The 18,333-nt window shown below is 48.6% G+C and overlaps 1 protein-coding gene across 2 annotated transcripts in view; it reads left to right on the top strand.

Annotated features, from left to right (window-relative positions):
* The window catches only part of GDPD5 (glycerophosphodiester phosphodiesterase domain containing 5), a 176,241-nt gene that overhangs the window by 127,694 nt on the left and 30,214 nt on the right, over positions 1-18,333 (top strand). For both annotated transcript variants that reach the window (XM_065678917.1, XM_065678916.1), the window contains exons 4-8: positions 3,585-3,678; positions 4,432-4,491; positions 7,956-8,054; positions 9,228-9,321; positions 14,419-14,564. In XM_065678917.1, the coding sequence (XP_065534989.1) occupies positions 3,585-3,678; positions 4,432-4,491; positions 7,956-8,054; positions 9,228-9,321; positions 14,419-14,564 (493 nt within the window). The remainder of the gene's footprint in view (positions 1-3,584; positions 3,679-4,431; positions 4,492-7,955; positions 8,055-9,227; positions 9,322-14,418; positions 14,565-18,333) is intronic.

Raw genomic sequence — 18,333 nt, 5'->3', positions numbered from 1 at the left:
TCCAACCTGGCCTTGAGCACTGCCAGGGATGGGGCAGCCACAGCTTCTCTGGGCACCCTGTGCCAGCGCCTCAGCACCCTCACAGGGAAGAGCTCCTTGCTTATGTTGGTTTGGTTGTTCCCCATTGGAACCTTTCCACATCATTCTTGAACTGGGAAGCCAGTTTCTTAACCCAGCTATGCCAGAGGTGACTTAAGAGGTAGCAGAAACCTACAACCCAACACAGCAATCACTGCCTGTGATTCAGGCAGCAGGTTTGGTGTCCAACAGTGGATGCGCCTATCTCTATGAAACCAATTTGGCCTAATTAAACTGTGGCTGTGATAGGATTTACCTACATAAAGATGGAGATTTGGCCTTCCAGCTTGTAAAGACTTAAGGGAATATTCTGTGACTGAAATGGGCTTCAGAAAGACAAGGAAAATTATAGCCTGGCATGTATTGCTGCAGGCTTTAACCTTTCCCTGTGAAGTTGAACATGCAAAGAGGTTCTTGTGGCTCTGAAATTTAGGTAAATATCTTCTTTCTCTTAGTTCATTGCCTCACCTTTTTGATGTCTACATTTAATTGCATTGTACTTCAGCTCTCCGGTGTACAAGTGATGTACTGCAACGGGAAGCTCAGTATTGATTAATGGAGGATGTGGAGATGCTGCATTTGGGAACCTGGCTGTGTTCCCTCTGGAGCAGGACTACAAATACAAGTCTGTGTAGCAAATACCTTGTTCCTTAGTCACGGAGAAGGCTCATGTGCTTCCTAACTGCCATGGAAACAGCGTTTTAAAGCAGTCATTTGCACATCAAGTGAAGACCTGACACGTCAGAGGGCCGCTTGAAGGGACATCAGAGCAAAAACTTAAATGTACTGAAGCTGAGCTAAGGAAGCTTTTAGTGGTGTCATAAGCAAAGACTTCAGAGGAGCCCTCTTCTCTTTCGTCCCTCTCTTTTAGTTATATCATGTCTGAATCCCTCCAGATCCCTTCTGTTAGGGCTCTTTGAGTCCCGAAGTAGAACCTGGATGATGGCCACCTTTGGACACAAGGATTTGCTCTGTAGGTGCTATATGAGAGCATTATTCCTGGACAGAATAGATGGAGCAGTTGCCAGGCCAGAGTTTGTGGCTGATGAATGATGCTGGATTTGAGTAGTGGGGTGGAGGTTGAGTCTTCAGTATGCTCACACACAGCGTTAGTCTATTGTAACCGAAGAAAGGCCATGAAAACCCTGGGTGCTCACCTTGGTCTGTTCATTGGATGAGCTGATGAGTGGGGTTGAGGAAGGCCAGTGGGACCTGAGCCCCACATTTACAGTGAGGGTGCTGAGGCGCTGGCACAGGGTGCCCAGAGAAGCTGTGGCTGCCCCATCCCTGGCAGTGCTCAAGGCCAGGTTGGACACAGGGGCTTGGAGCAAGCTGCTCTAGTGGAAGGGGTCCCTGCCTGTGGCAGGGGTTGGAGCTGGAGGAGCTTGAAGGTCCCTTCCAACCCAAACCAGTCCTGCTGCACCATCCGCCCTGTAGCCATCCTGTCCTTGCTGTACCAGGGCATTAACATGGAGATGAAGTTAACCCAATCCAAGTCAACCCAGTGATGTTTTCTCCAAAAATCCAGTGGAACCAGTTCAATCCAGGTCAGGCTGGAACTCTAAGAAGTTGCAATAAAGGTTCTTGGGTTTGGCTGCCTCTCTCATGGTGTGGTGGGGCCTGGGTGTCCTTCTGCATTTCTGGCCAGGGAAGGCAGTTGACTGAGTCTCTTGCATCTTGCTTTCCTGTAATGTGCTTTCATGTCTTTTTAATCCATCTCCAGAACAGTTTTGCTTGGAAGTGTATTGCTCTTCACATGCAGATTTGACATTCCAGACCCAATGCTAGGCACAAAGGACAGTGCTGCTGCTGTGATACCTGGTGCTCCTGTTCATAAAGCTTTTACTGCCCGTCGGCTTCAAGGAAATGATGAGAGGCAGGATGCTGAGCTGAACCTGCCTTCTGAATATAGGGTTGGGAAACCTGGTAGCTAAGAGCGGGGAGCATAAATAGAGGAGGGAAGAAAAACCCCCTTCAGCAAGAGGATGAAGCCTATCTCTTTGCCTGTGGGTTGGAGAGGTGGCAGGGGAAGAGCCTTGCGATCCCAAAAACTAAGATGGGGAGTGAATGTGGGTTTCTCTGTTCCTAGAGCAGTGCTGTGACCACTAAGCTATAGGAAAAGCATTTGGCTTCTATGGTTTTCTGCTGCTAAGCTTTGAGGTGGCAACTGTTCTTAAATGTGGGCAGGGAAACCAGGGAATTCACTGGGGAGGGATGGCCTAGAGGAACCAAAGAAGCTGTTTTGGAGGTACACACTTTGAAGAGACACCTGTAGGATGTCATCTGTGCTTCGGTATTGCTTTAACTGTGCCTAAGGTCCTGCTCTGACCCTCCAGTGCATCAGGACACGGCTGCTACCTCTGGCCAAGGTTGGACCACAAATCCATTGAATGGTCCATCTCTTACTTAAAGCTTTAAGGTAAACACAAGGACCAAGAGAAGGGAACCCACTGAGCCAAAAACCCTCACAAGCATCCTTCAGGCTGGGCAGATGAACCCTTTGGTCAGTTGAAGATGTGGCCTCTCTACAAGTGCCTGCCAGGAGGATGGAGCCAGGAGGGGCTGGGCTCTGCTCCCAAGGAACAAGGGATGGGACAAGAGGAAGCGGCCTCAAGCTGCCCCAGGGCAGGTTTAGATGGAGCTGAGGAACAATTCCTGCCCCAGAGGGTGCTCAGGCATTGGAACAGGCTGCCCAGGGCAGGGCTGCAGGCGCACCGGCCCTGCAAGGGTTCACAGCCCGTGGAGACGAGGCCTCAGTGCCATGGGGCAGGGGTGGCCTTGGCAATGCTGGGAATGGTTGGATGGGATGAGCTGAAAGGGCTTTTCCAACCTCATTGATTCTGTGGAAAAGATGCATTTCCTCCAACCAGTACCCTTTGGGAAGTCCCGATCTCAATTCCTGACACTCTCCACTTGTGCAGAATTGGACCTTCTCTACAGCCCACTGGAATAAGAAACACCATCTCCAGGAAGTCCAAGAGGACCGATTTCTTCCATCACTTTGTCCCTCTACAAAGAGCTCTCACCTTGAGGATACAGCCCAGCTTTGCACAGCAATATTAGCTTTCCTCCCCTGCCCTTGCCACCATCTCTATGTTGTATTTATTAGCCTGAAAGCACACGGGACGGTGTTGGATCTATTGTTTAAGCCATGCATGGGGATATTTTTCCTCTTGTTTGTAGGGAATATTTGTGGGAAAACTCAAGCCCTGATTCCATATGGAGGTTTTATTGTTGTTTTATGGTGGTTTTTCCTTTTACCAACATATCCTTGTTGCTGTGTTTTGACAGATTTGTCCAATTCCTCTTTGCAGAGTTAATTTACCATGAGGAATCAAAGCACAAAGCCAGGCTTTTATTTCAGAGTGACTTCAGCTTTTTGCTGCCTATTTCTCCCCTGCGGAGTGGGAACAAAAAGACCCATCTTCTAAAGGTTTACCTAATCCTGGTGAAGTTGCTGTGGTGTTGAATCTCTTCTTAACCTGTCCTTCACACTTCTCTTTCAGGTTTTTATATAACCGAATGGGATATTGGAGTGACTGGTCCATTCCAATACTTGTGACGACTGCTGCTGGCTTTACTTACATTACAGTGTTATTGGTGAGTAGAAGGAAATGTCGTTTCCTAGAGAACTGGGTCCTTGTTGTTAAACGCACATGAACTTCTCTGTCCAACTCTCCACCTTGAGCAATTCTCCTTTCAGAAGTGATTTCTCCTCCTCTTTTTGCCTTAAGTTGCCTAAAATCAATGGAAAGTGAAGAATACACACTTTGATCTCAGATGATCAGGAATAAAGACAGAGACCCTGATACCAGTGGTGCAGTTGGGCTGAGGGGAAATACAGCTCTTGTTCCCCTTAGTGTGGTTTGGTTTCCACTCTGGTGTCTGCCAGTCACAAGTGCAAGTTGTTTCCCCTCATCCCCTCATTCCCCTCATCCCTCTCATCCCCCTCATCCCAGCATCCAAAGGGTGCTGGGACCTGCAAGGTGATGTCCATTCAGGTAGCATCCTGGTACCTGGCCCCATGTAGGCACTGATCTTCAAGGTGATGTCCATTCAAGTACGGTGCTGGTACCTAGCCTCATTCCGGCACTTCTCCCTGTGGACCCATGGACCAGCATCCTAAATCCCTACCTCTTGGAGGTCTAAGTCTATCCTTGCACATCCTTGGCTTTGGAGAGGATCTGTTTGTACAACTGAGCCAGGTGGTGTCTTCTCAACCATCCTCGTGCCAGCCCTGCTTTCTGTCCTGGCCTGTTTGGTTATCTTTATGGCTGGTGATATGTTCCTGCATGCTCAAGCCCTTACAGGTTGTGATGTGCCTATGTCTGACTCTTGGTTTCTTCCTCCCAGATACTAGCACTATGTCACATAGCTGTGGGACAGCAAATGAACCTGCACTGGCTTCACAAGGTAAATGGGCTCTTCTCGGCTTGGACGTGAGTGGGAGCTCTATAAAGCAGGAGTCTCAGGAATATGTGGCACTCGCTGTCATGGTCCTTTTGGGAAGAGCGTATATTGTAGATGTCTTTGGTGCATGTGTCCTCATCTCAGAGCAAATTGCACAGTTGGATCAGTCAAAGCCTAGGGACAAAGACTTTGAAGTGCTTTGGGGTCCCTGCTGACAGAGAGAGGGCTGCTTTTGGAGGTGGGTACACACTGAGTCATTAGGTCAGCCTGACCTTAGTCTCAGCTCAGCCTGGTTCTCCATTATGAACCTCTCTGGTGCTCCTCTCTGTGCTGAACCCAGCCCTGGATGAGGGGCTGACCAGATGTGAAGCTGTTGAGGCTGTGCTTGGAGGAACTGAGTGGAAAAGCCTTGGGAGAAGAAATAGGTGTTTAAACTGGGGATGTGCAACGCGCGGGTTGTGGTTTGGTGGAAACCAAGGAGGTCCTGATTTTGTACGTAAAGCATTGAAAAGCATTGCTGCGAGGTGTCCCTGCCCATGGCAGGGGGTTGGAACTGCAGGATCTTAAGGTCCTTTCCAACCCAAACCATTCTAGGATGTAGATCTGGTGTTAGGAGCACAGAAGGGGAGAGGAAGGGTATGTAGCAAGCTGCAGGGAGACGCAGTGCCAAAGAAAACGGCTTGGCAGCATTCCATTGTAACTGGCAATCTGCTATAAGAGGTAATTAAGGGACCAGTCCTCAATGTGCTGATTACACAGCTCCTCCTGAAACTGCTTGTTCTGCACGTGACAAGGTCTTGCAGGATCAGAGCCTGAACAGATGTACCATCTCTATCCGGTACACAGGGACAGGGAGAGCACGGACATCCCCACCCTCTCCTTTCTTTTGCCTGGAAACAATAGGAATTATGCTTCCTGTGGAGGAGGGGATGCAAAGAGGGAGCAGGGACTGTCTGGAGAAGAAATTGCTGGTTCTTGGGCCTAACATACGTTTCCTCATTGGGAGAAGTGGTATTTTTCAGACACGCTCCAGGTGGCGGGTGGGTTTGGATGAGTAAGTCCCGAAGAGCAATGTGTTGGTGGAGATGGGTTAGTTCTTGCCTATAGAAACCCACCTTTCCTTCCCTTCTTCCAAATAAGTCCGCTTTCATCACAGCTCTCTGTTCCCTTCCCCACACTTCCCTCTGCTTTCTAAGGAGGTTGAGATGAGAAACTGGAATAAGTTAATATTCTTCCCTGCAACTGTGCTGAATTACCTTCAAATATAGAATAAAGCCTGTGGGAAAGGCTGGTATGTGCGAACCACACGATTCCTCCCAGTTTTCTCCTGTAATCCTGCAAAAAAAGAGCTGAGGATTGTAAACCAAGGTGGGAGAAGCATGAGCAAAAATAAGAAGCAATAAATAGGAGCTGATGGGAGGAGGAAATGATGGAATGGAGGCACTTCTGTCCTGACATCTCTGTGCCTCACAGGGCAGTGACATCAAGGGGAATTAGGGCTGTACGGAAGAAATCTGGTAGGCAAAGTCTTCTGTTGCTGCTGAATTTGGAGTTCAGCTTTGGGGGGATGTAAATTGGACCAAAAGTAGATTCAGTACAGGTTGTGTGCCGGTGCTTATGATCTGGCATCTCTATTGCCGCCTCTGGATGCGCTCCAACAGCTCCACATCCCTCTTGTGCTGCTGCCCCAGCGCTGGATCAGGGCTGCAGGGGGGGATCTCATGAGTTGAGGGGGAGGATAGGGTGAGAAGGTGGTTTGAATGCAGCCTCTTAGCTTGGGGATCCTCTCCTACCCATTGCAGCTGATCTCTTGGGCCCCTCTGCTGCCTCATGTGCTTTGTTCATGTTCCCCAGAAGCTGGAGGCTCAGGGCAAGCTACTGCTGTCCTGTAGACACCTCTTGTGCTGTTGGCAAGTCTGTTTATAGACTTGTAGAATGGTTTGGGTTGGAAAGGACCTTAAGATCATCCAGTTCCAACCCCCTGCCGTGGGCAGGGACACCTCACACTAAACCATCCCACACAAGGCTCTGTCCAGCCTGGCCTTGAACACCGCCAGGGATGGAGCATTCACAGCTTCCCTGGGCAACCCATTCCAGTGCCTTACCACACTCACAGTAAAGAACTTCCTCCTTAGATCCAATCTAAACTGCCCCTGTTTCAGTCTGAACCCATCACCCCTTGTCCTGTCACTGCAGTCCCTAATGAGTAGTCCATCCCCAGCATCCCTATAGCCCCCCTTCAGATATGGGCATTTAGGAAAGGAACAGCAGGTATGAACTGATGCTAAACTAAAAGGAGAATTCCTATCCTCATGTACAAAAGTGATTTCTGTAAATGTTGGGGGGGGGGGGGGTATTTGCTTGCCAAATTCACCCAATCTGAAATTGATGTAGAGATATCCTATGCATCCTAGCTGATCAGTTCATTGCTGTGTGTCAGTCAGCCTGCTCTGCCCAAGTCGCCCACATAGATTTGAGATCTAGACACTACATGAGACAGAGGCAGAGAGCAGCAGCATCCTTTGAATCCAGCAGGCGTGCGGAACAGCAGAGACTGAGATACCAGACGGTGAACTGTTGCTTGATAGACAGCCCAGATTTGGGGTCTTTACAGCTGGAGTTATTTCAATGGCAGCTCTTGACAGCTTGAACTTTTTACCTTCAAAATGGAGATGACATGTTCTTTTTGACTGCTTTGCTCAGGCTCTGAGTGCTTCCATGTGGAAGGAGAGGGAGGCTGGGAGAAGGAGGCTGATAGACTGGGTTTGCCATCTCATTTCAGCCACTGCCTCATCCATCACCTGTTCTTAAGCCACAATACCTGTTGTAACTGCTCTGTCAGCATGGCTTGGATGCTGTCTGCATAGGTGCAGGTGAAGCCACATCCATGCACAAAGTTGTGCTTGAACCATCTCTAGATGATTGTTTAGTGATGGAGATGCACAGCCTTGCGTAACGCATATGCTCACCCTTTACTGATGCGCAGTGTTTGTTGTGCTGGGTGTGCTCAAGCTTTATGTCTGAACAGAAGTGTTGGGCAGTCAAGCTGAGCAAAGTCCACCAACTTCCCATAGCACTGGTGCATCAAGGACTGTTGTAACAGGGGCAAGAGAGTCCGCGACCACCTCCTGAAGTTGCCCAGCAGAACGCAATCTCTGTTTAAGCTAGTTTTGATCCAGCTCGTTGACAAAGGAAATGACCTGATCTTTCCATACTACTGTCCAGAGTAAGGGATCATCCATGAACTGTGTCCTAGGTTTGTACAGCCCAGTGTTGTATCTCTAATGGTGGAAAAGGGGAGGTTATGTTGGGACAGCACACAAGCCTGACCTCTTTCCTTGTGGGTCTTCAGGCCAGTTGGTTTTAGACCTTTTATTATTATTAGGTTTTATTTTACTATTAGATTTTATTTTATTATTAGATGCTAATGATAGGCTACAGGATGTAAATACTCTCATTTGTTGCAGATTGGCCTGGTGACAACCTTGATAACTACCGTGGTGACCATGTCATCGATAGCACAGCTCTGGGATGATGAATGGGAGATGGTATTTATTTCACTACAAGTAAGTTATCCGCAAGGATGCTTCTCCGAGTGGAGAAAGGGGCCACATGCAGCTTTCTACTATATAAAACTCTGTCTTGATATTTGTCGCTTCCAGTATTGAAGTCTTGGCAATGAGAAAGGTGGCAGCAGAACTCCCGTGGCATCCTCAAGGCCACGATCACTTTGTCTCCATCTCCTGGGCTCATAAACTCAAACCAGGGCTTGGCTGCAGCCTTTGAGGTGGAAAATACTGAGTGTGACTCATAGCTGCTGGAGGGAGAGGGCAATTCCTCCCCTTGTTTTGGCTAGCAGTGCTCGGGATGTTGGTGTCCAGCCTGGAGCGTTATGCTCATCCCAGGCTCATGGGAGGAGTACTCCGGGTTTGTTTTCACACTGCACATAAGTTTGTATAGATCTAAAAATGAACGCAACTGCTGCGTTCTTGTCCTGTGGGGTGGGGAAGAACAGCAGTGACACGGGTGACTAACGCTTCTGAGAAGCGCTTCCCTTCCTTGGTTGGCTTCTGTTGTTGTTTTGAGTTTAAGATTTAGGCAGACAACTGGAAAACAGAAGCATGACTCAGAGGATGCTTCTCAAGCTTTCTCTCACGGTGATACGATGTGATGATACACAATATAGTGTGTTCATAGAATGGTTTGGGTTGAAGGGACATTAAAGCTCCTCCAGTTCCAGCCCTTGCCATGCGCAGGGGCACCTTCCACTAGAGCAGCTTGCTCCAAGACCTTGCTAAGAAGATCTTTGTTACTGCCCCAGCCCAGCTCTCTCAGCCTAGCTCCAGAGCAGAGCTGCTCCAGCCCTCGCAGCATCTCTGTAGCCTCCTCTCAACTCACTCCAACAGCTCCACGTCTCTTCCTGCTTTGACTTCCAGGCAACCTGATCTAGATGAAGATATCTCTGCTTATTGCATGGGAGTTGGACAGGTGAGCTTTGAAAGTCCCTTCTAACCCGAGCCACTCTATGTTTCTTAGAGGCTTGAGTACCAAAGGCTAAGGTAGGATTTGGAAGAAGAGATATCCAAAGCAGATGCAGGAGCCTAATGTAGGAATGGTGCAACATCCAACTGCAAATGGAGTGGTCTTATGCCCTGTGGAGCCTGAGAGATCAGTGGATTTCCAAGGTGGTGTTGTGTTTGTAACACCTTTTTTTTCTCTCCTGTTCTTGTGTCCTGCAGGCCACAGCCCCTTTCTTGCATATAGGAGCACTTGCAGCAGTCACAGCCCTGTCGTGGTTGGTAGCGGGGCAGTTTGCACGCACGGAGAAAGCCAGTGAGTACCACTCGTGTCCTTGCATGGTGCTCAGGGGCTGGTGGGTGGTTGGTGTGGGGCATTGGGTCCTCTCTTTGGGGCAGCAACTGTTCCTTCCCAGGGCTCAGCATCCTACACCTCAGCCATGATGGGGAGGTGGATGCTCTGCTAGAGTAATCTGTGTGACACAGGAGTGGTGCATCTGGGCTGCGTCCCGTATCCTGGGCTGCATCCAAAGGAGCGTGACCAGCAGGTCGAAGGAGGTGATCCTGCCCCTCTGCTCTGCTCTTGTGAGACCTCACCTGGAGCATTGTGTGCAGTTCTGGTGTCCTCAACATAAAAAGGACATGGAACTGCTGGAACAAGTCCAGAGGAGGCCACGAGGATGATCAGGGGCTGGAGCAGCTCCTGTATGAAGACAGGCTGAGGAAGTTGGGGCTGTTCAGCCTGGAGAAGAGAAGCTGCGTGGAGACCTCAGAGCAGCTTCCAGTACCTGAAGGGGGCCTATAGGGATGCTGGGGAGGGACTCTTTGTCAGGGACTGTAGTGACAGGACAAGGGGTAACGGGTTCAGACTGAAACAGGGGAAGTTTAAATTGGATCTAAGGAGGAAATTCTTTCCTGTAAGGGTGGTGAGGCACTGGAATGGGTTGCCCAGGGAGGTTGTGAGTGCTCCATCCCTGGTGGTTCAAGGCCAGGTTGGATGAAGCCTTGGGTGGGATGGTTTAGTGTGAGGTGTCCCTGTCCATGGCAGGGGGGTTGGAACTGGATGATCTTGAGGTCCTTTCCAACCCTAACTATTCTGTGATTCTATGGTCTGGGAATAGAATCATGGAATGGTTTGGGTTGAAGGGACCTTAAAGCTTATCCAGTTCCAGCCCCCTGCCATGGGCAGGGACACCTCCCACTAGACCAGGTTGCTCCAAGCTCTGTCTAACCTAGCCTTGAACACTGTTGAGGATGGAGCACTCACAGCTTCCTTGGAATGCACCCAGATCCCATGGCTGTCAGTCTGTAGTCAGAAGCACACCTGGGCTGGAGTCTAAAGGGCTATTTTAAATGATGAAGTGAATTAAAGCATTGAGATTTCTATCAGGCTGCTTTAGAAAGCATAAATGCACCTTCTGCAGCTAACATGCAGTGTTCTCTCTATCTCGTAAGCACCTCTTCTTTCCCCTGGCATCTTGCTCATCTGCATTTCTGGTTTCTGAAAGTCTTAATGGACTTGTTGCTTGCGGTACAGTAGCACCCAGAGGGCTCGGTAGAGATCTGGTCCCCTGATGGTTAGGTGCTCACTTAAACTCATATAAAGACATGGTCAAAGGTCTAAGGGAGAAGAGCTGTGAAGGTCACACTGAACCCAGCTCCTGTTGATGGTTCTCTCCACTGAAGCTCTTCCGTGCATCTCCCCTGTCCCACCCCATTGCCAGGGGCTCTCCCAAGCCTCAGCTGCTCCTCCAGGTTTTCATGTGAAATAACTTGATCCCTGTGCCCTCAGAAGTGTTTTTCTTCGGGGCATCCATGGATCTTCCCAGACATGAGTGCCAGCTCCGGAACAATACATTTGAATGGGTATTTAACCCCCAGTGAAAAACAAGCCCTGGAAGGATTTGGCAGCACTTGCGAGAGACTTCCAAGAAGTGGGAGTGAAGAATGGGGAAACGGTGTCTGAAGATGGAAAGATTTTGCTTGCCAGAGAGACCTTTTTAAGCAAGAATTACTCTGCCTTGATTTATACATACGCCGATAAAGTTGTACCCAGTTCTTCTTAAGTATGGCCTAGCATGTAATTAGGCTGCCAGTTGAGGGAGGATTTGTGGTTATGCCTACAGCAGAGATTGCGTGTGCTCCTTCTGAATTCCTTCTGCTTTTTAACTAAGCCAGGAAGCTGTTCCCCTTCTCTTCTTCTGCTCCTGGCTTTGTGGGACTTTGGTTTTTAAGGAAACCATTTGATCTTGAAGTCATTTGGGGGTCATTTTACTTGTGAAGCGCATCTTACCTGGAGGAGTTCACAGGCTTTTTGGTGCAGATGCACTTGATGTGGCGGCGTTAAAAACGGAAGAGAAGAATGAAATCTCTGTGAGAACCCACAGTCACTTGTAATGGCAAAGTACGATTTCATTCACTAAGAGCAATCATCTGGAAAGAGCTGGTGCAGCTGCACTGGTGCAAGTCTTGCTCTTGCATCCAGTCTCGTTTCTTTGAGGCGTGTGACAGTCATGAGCAACCATCTTCTTTTCTGAGCAAATTCATCTATTTTCTTTTATGTTCTTTCCCCCCCGTGCTACTTTATTCTGAACCTGGAGAATAGATGCTTTAAAAGTCTTTTCAAAGACAGTATGGAATGGAATGGGTTGCCCAAGGAAGTTGTGAATGCTCCATCCCTGGCGGTGTTCAAGGCCAGGTTGGACAGAGCCTTGGGTGCCATGGTTTAGTGTGAGGTGTCCCTGCCCGTGGCAGGGGGTTGGAACTGGATGATCTTAAGGTCCTTCCCAACCCAACCCATTCTATGGTTCTATGATAGTAGCTTGTTTTCAAAAGCTTGCTTCTAAGGTTGAATAGAAAACATTGTACTCAAAGCAGCCCTTGAAGCCTTGAGTAGCAAATGTGAGTGTGAGAAACCTGCTTTTCGAGGAGCCCAAACTAGGTTGAAATGGTCACTAGGAGCAGGAGGAGTGGGCAAGGAAGGCTTGCACCCAAGTATTGGGGTTGTCATGTTGTAGAGAGTGGGAGGTTTATCTGCCTTGCTTGGTTGGTGGTCACCAAGAGAGCTTTTTCCATACAGACCATCAAATTGTATTTGTTTGTATTTCATGCATCTATTTCATTCTGGGGGGGGGGTCTGTGGATGGTCTCAGTTGCCACATATGTGTGGCTAGGTGAGTCTTCAGCTCCATTTTAATCATACAATCCCAGACTGGTTTGGGTTGAAAGGACCTTAAAGCTCCTCCAGTTCCAGCCCCTGCCATGGGCAGGGACCCCTTCCACTGGAGCAGCTTGCCCAAAGGCCCTGTCCATCCTGGTCATTTTAACATGACCCATGCTGGGGCATCCTTTCCTTGTGGGTGCAGTCCAGTGATCACAGTTTTTGGAAGCCCATGCATTTCACGTGGTGCTTGCCTTTAGTCTGAATCTGAGCCAGGTTGGATGGGGCTTGGAGCAAGCTGCTCTAGTGGAAGGTGTCCCTGGCCATGGCATGAAGGTTGGAACTGGATGAGCTTTAAGGTTCCTTCCAACCCAAACTATTTATGATTCTGTGAGCTGTTCAATCCCTAAATTTCAGTACTAGGATGGAAAGAACCAGGGTCTTTGCACAGCCGAGATTTCCTGACAATGAGCTTGATTCTTTCCCAAGCCTGCTTGGTCTGTGGTGTTCTTTGGGGTGAGCAGGAATTTGGGTCAGGACCACATCCTGTGTCCATCTGGAGGTTTTGATGCTGGTAGAGCACAACTCCAAGGCACCGTGTCTTTATGGTGCAGGACACAGCATGAGTTCACTTAGCACGATGGCATTCAGTGCCTTGAGTGCTTTCTGGGTGATTGACCTCTCTTCCACAGAGGAGGAAAGATTAGCTGGCAAGGTTACTAGTGTTACTTTCTGGCTCATAGCAACATGTTTGAATGAGGCTATTAGGTGGTGGAAGCAAAAAGCACCTTATTTGCGGGTGAAACCAGATCAGTTGTGGTCAGGACCGGACCTGGGCTGCTCTGTCCTTCCCCTTTAAAACCCCACCTTCTCCATCATGTACCCATTGCAAATATTCGTTTTAAAGGATATTTTGGAGGTTTTCCCTCAAATTCCAAAGCCTGAACGAGTTTTCAAAGTAAATCATCATTATTACAATAAGAATTGAAGTATTTTGCTTTAATATCTGTGGTTTCAAGTGACTCCAAATAGCTCAGGAGATCAAAGGCGCCTGTTGTTCTTTATAAGGAACACACGTCTGTTGGGTACAAGGGTGCCTCTGTTGCACTGTCAGCACCTTTGAGAGATTCCCAGAGACTTTGGACCTTGTGGGAAGGCACTGCTGGTTGGAGATGGGAGGCAGAGCTGTTCATCTAGCCCCAAGCATTGCAGCTGATAATGTCTTAGCTGCATTTGCTGGTGCTGTAATAGAGTTGCTTGTCGGTGATGGGTAGGGCAGCACCATCACAACCCAAGGATTTCTTTAAGCTATCCAATTTATTCAGTAGATTATTGCTGCAAATTAAAAGCAGCTCTGCTGGCACAGATCTTAACGCAGAAGCAGTTAAAGCGGCTCTACCCTGCCTGAAATGGGCGGTGTTGGTGAACCACCAATGTAGACACAAGTGGTGTAAACGCAAGTGATAAATGCACCAACATGATACCGTGGCTCATTTATAGGTGTGTTTATCTGGTGCTCTATTTCTGCTGTCAGGAAGGGCAATGTTTGGTGCTGTTCCACCCGATGGGCTGGAAATCAGCAGTGTTTTGGACTACATTTACTACATGAGAAAGTTGGGGCTGTTCAGCCTGGAGAAGAGAAGCTGCGTGGAGACCTCAGAGCAGCCTCCAGTATCTGATGGGGGCCTATAGGGATGCTGGGGAGGGACTCTTCATTAGGGACTGTAGTGACAGGACAAGGGGTAACGGGTTAAAACTTAAACAGGGGAAGTTTAGATTGGATCTAAGGAGGAAATTCTTTCCTGTGAGGGTGCTGAGGCACTGGAATGGGTTGCCCAGGGAGGTTGTGAGTGCTCCATCCCTGGCGGTGTTCAAGGCCAGGTTGGATGAAGCCTTGGGTGGGATGGTTTAGTGTGAGGTGTCCCTGCCCATGGCAGGGGGGTTGGAACTGGATGATCTTGAGGTCCTTTCCAACCCAAACTATTCTATGATTCTATGACCATGGGAGGGGGCTTGGAACTGGGTGATCTTAAGATCCCTTCCAACCCAAACCCTTCCATGATTCTATGACTTTAAGCGATTCACTTAACTTGTTTCTCTAATACACAATGAAGTGAAAACCTCCCTCAGGACTTGATGAGCAAAAAGATCTCTTCTGCCAAGGAAGATGCAAGTGCATTGACTTTGCTCCTGTGGTGTGAGAAGGTCAGGACCAAGGTTTTCACCAGCTCTTTCTCTCTCTTTCCATCTCAGCTTCTCAGATGCTGATGTTCACGGCATACCTCGCAGTTGTAGTTGCACTTTACCTCGTCCCCCTCACCATCTCATCCCCTTGCATAATGGAGAAGAAGGCTCTGGGACCAAAGCCAGCCATCATAGGTCACCGCGGAGCACCAATGGTGAGTAGTCTGATATGGTTAGTACTTGTTGTCCAGTTCTACCATCCTTTACACAGGCAGAACTGGATCTGACGGTCTCCAGGCTGAATATATATATGACAGAGAATATATATATGACAAATACAACTCCAGAGAATATATATATGACAAATACAACTTTAAGGCACCCCTCCTGGCTAGGATTACAGTGGTGGGTAATTCAGTGCATGAGCCCAGCGTCAAGTCACGGCCCAGCTGTTCCAGATGCCTTTCAAACAAAAGGGCAATCCTTGCTTTGCTAAGGGTGGTTTGTGCCATTGCATCTTTCTGGCTGCTGGTTCTGCTGGTTTTTGCTCTCCATTCTTGGCCCTTGAGCTGCAGCAGGAGAAGTTTGTGGTGTTCATTATTACTTTAGAGCTTGAAGGCTCTACCTCCATGTCCTTTGCAGGACCTCACCAGCTGTGGTTAGACTCGGCTCCCAGCAAGATGCCTTGAGTATGTGGCAATGTGCAATAAGATACAAACAAGCTGTGCCTGACCCTATATGACTGCACAGTGCTCTTGCATTGCAGACCATCATGAGACGGGGTGAGGTGATGAAACATTCCTGTCATCTGCCTCTGGGTAGAGCTTGAAATCGTAATCGTAGAGCTCTTCTCTGAAGTTTCTGGACATGTCCGGGCTAAATATGGAGTGTATTGGCTTAGATAAGGCTGTCCTGTAGAGTTTAGGTCTCCAGTTTGGGTGCTTCTGTACCAGTGTGTGTTGAATGGTTGCACCTTTATCTCTTTCTGCTGGTTGATTGCCTTCAGACTAGACAGCATACTGTAGAGTAGGCAAATGTACTTCATATATGTATACTTTTAAGACATCTAACTAACTTTTTTGCTGACATTCAAAGCAGTAAAAATATCTGTACGGACTGTCAGAAGCTATTTGGCATGTTGGAATGTTCTTGAGCTCCTCTCCAAGCTGAAGAGTGAGTGCAAAGAGTTTGCTAGGGGACATAAATGCCTGTCACGACACAAGTATTTTCGTTCACTTTAATGATGTCTTTCTTTAAGCAGTCCCTTGAAATGCCAGCTTAATTTGTGTCACTCCTTATTACGTTGCCTCTGGGTGGTGGAATGAAGTTCTAGGCATCATAAATGGTTTTTCCACCCGTGGTTTGCACCAACCATGAAGGCCAGAAGCAGCCAAGTGAGAACTTGGGGTCCGCATGCTTCCTGCGTGGTAGGAAGTCACAAAAGTTGTTAGATGAGCTCTTGGGCAGAAGCTCTTCCCTGTGAGGGTGCTGAGGCGCTGGCCCAGGGTGCCCAGAGAAGCTGTGGCTGCCCCATCCCTGGCAGTGCTCAAGGCCAGGTTGGACACAGGGGCTTGGAGCAAGCTGCTCCAGTGGAAGGGGTCCCTGCCCGTGGCAGGGGTTGGAGCTGGGTGAGCTTTAAGGTCCCTTCAACCCACACCAGTCTAGGATTCTATGGTTCTAGTGGTGCTTCCAGGTTTGTGTGCCACTCGTAGCCTTCTAAAGAAGGAATTCTTCTGCTGTTTAGTTTCTATCTTCCAGCTAGTTTACATAAACCTTATCTGGAGTTAGAATCCCAGCAGAGTTTGGCCCTTTGCTTTGCTTCATGTTCTTTGGAGCCAGCAAGCACTCCTTGCAGGGTGGAACAAAACTACCTAGGAAGATGCTGCTTGCATGTCAGGGTACTGAGTTGCAACGGCTGATCAAGGGCAGGGGTGGAGAACAGTCAGTGCTGCGTGTGGAACCGTGTCCTTCATCAGGGTGCTGAACCTCCCGTTCCCTTCACCATCCCCAGCGCACAGAGCCAGTTGTCCATTAGCAGCAGATGGTTTGCTCTGGCACCCACAAGAAGCAAGATTGAAGACTACCAAGTCTTGTTCCAACCTCCGAGCAATAGTCCACATGTCCCACGATGAGTTGGCAATGGGTTTATCCAACTGCTTTGCCTTTGCTGTATGTGTGGTGAGTGCTCTTGAGTAGCAAAGCTAAGGTGGGATGAGAGAGATGAAGCCCAGAGAGAGGTGGTCAAAGCTTCCTTCTACTTCCACCTATGCTCAGCTTTTCCCTGTAGCGAACAGCAGCTTGAGTTTGAAGAGCTCCACCTGCAGTACAAGTCCTCAGGTGGTACTAAGTCATATTTGCTTGGAAACTAGTGATTTTTAAGCCTTGCCAGAAAGCATTTCTGCTCATTCAGTCTTGTTTCACAGGGCTTCTTGCTTTGCTTTTGCTGTTGAGCCCAACTGTCTGTAGATTGTGTTTGGAGAAATGGAGCCAGGTCAAGCTGGAGAGGAGGAAATAGCCTAGAGAAGAGTCTGGAGTCTGGGCTGTAGGACACAGACCTCCTCCCTTGGGCAATGTCTAGATCAAGTCTGCAGCGCCTGGGAGTTTGGGGCCTGAGGTGAAGTTAGATCTGGTGGGACTGGGGAGGATAAAAAGCAGTGCGGTATTTGCCTTCAAATCCCCTGAAGGAAGGCAAATGTGATTCTCTGTGCAGACAAACGTGCTCTGATAGAGCCTGATAGCTGGTTGCTTCACCCGTCTGGCAGGACTGGGTCCATAATAGAATCATAGACTGGTCTGGGTTGGAAGTGACTTTATGTTGCGTTCGTACGTCCAATGTTCTTGTAGTAGAAAGACACGAGTACGACTGAGTGCTCTTCTGATAAAAGCCAGTGAAGGAGATGCATGGCATGGCTGAAGATGCTCGCTGTCCTGAAATAAAGGGGGTTTGGGGTACGTGGTGTATGGTACATGAGGCAAAAAGAGGTGAAATGGAGTTTCCCAGGAAAGCTGTGTGCACTACCTGAGGGACAGTGATCCATCAGTGCATGCAGCCTGCTCCTCAAACAGGGGCAATGATAGCCCTCTGTGCTCCTCTCCGCTTCCCTCCATGTATGCGCACACCCCATCTCTTCTCTTGTCCCTTTAGGGTATTTAAGAGCAGCATTCATGGTGTCTGCATGGAATTCAACTGCTGTTCTTGTTCTGTGGAGGAAAGAAGTGAGGAGCACATGCCATATGGCTCATAGAATTTGTCTTGGAGCACTGAAGGAGGGAAAAAGTCTTGCATTTGGAGTAGCAAGAGAAAATCAGAAGCCATCCTGGCATCTGTACCCAGATGAAGTGTGTCTTTGTGGTACAGGAGAGCTGCTGGTCCCACACTGGCTGACCCTTTGTTGTAGCAGTACCGCTCCTCCAAGCCGGGTCCCTTCATTATCATCCTGTTCCCCCCTCCCAAGCTTTAATTCTCTGTTAGAGAGACTCTTCTGCTTGACTCCTTCTACCTTCCCTTGCCTAAATGTCATCCAGTCCTGGCCACCGTTTGCTCTGCTAAATGTCCATTGCCAGCAGGGTGCTAGCTGAAAACCCTTTCTCCTAGCAGATGCTTAGTTAATCAATCAGTTTCTTTTCAAAGGCTCTTTTAGAATGAATTATTCATCGTCCAGATCCATTTCTGCCCTTCTGGACTCCCATGAGGAGAGCATCAAGGTTGTAGTAGGAATGTGCTTGGAATTGAGGGTTCCATCTGGCACTTGGTGTGTGTTGGTTGGAAAGGGTCTTGTCCTGGTGGGTACAGCGATCATCTGACACCCCAAAACATGAAATGTCTATTTTGCACATTAATATGTTAAAGTTTTCAGGTGATTTTACAAGCAGGTATCTCTTGTCTTTGGTCTTCCATCTTTTTTGCTTCTTCTTCCAGATATCTAATTCCGTTTTGTCTCCAGTGACAAAAAGACTTGACTGTGTTCTCCTTGTGCTGGCAAA

The sequence above is a fragment of the Lathamus discolor genome, chromosome 4 (genome assembly GCF_037157495.1).
Source record: "Lathamus discolor isolate bLatDis1 chromosome 4, bLatDis1.hap1, whole genome shotgun sequence".
Lineage (NCBI taxonomy): Eukaryota > Metazoa > Chordata > Aves > Psittaciformes > Psittacidae > Lathamus > Lathamus discolor.
The sequence above is the reverse complement of the archived record's forward strand: the minus strand, read 5'-3'. Positions and strand labels throughout refer to the sequence as shown.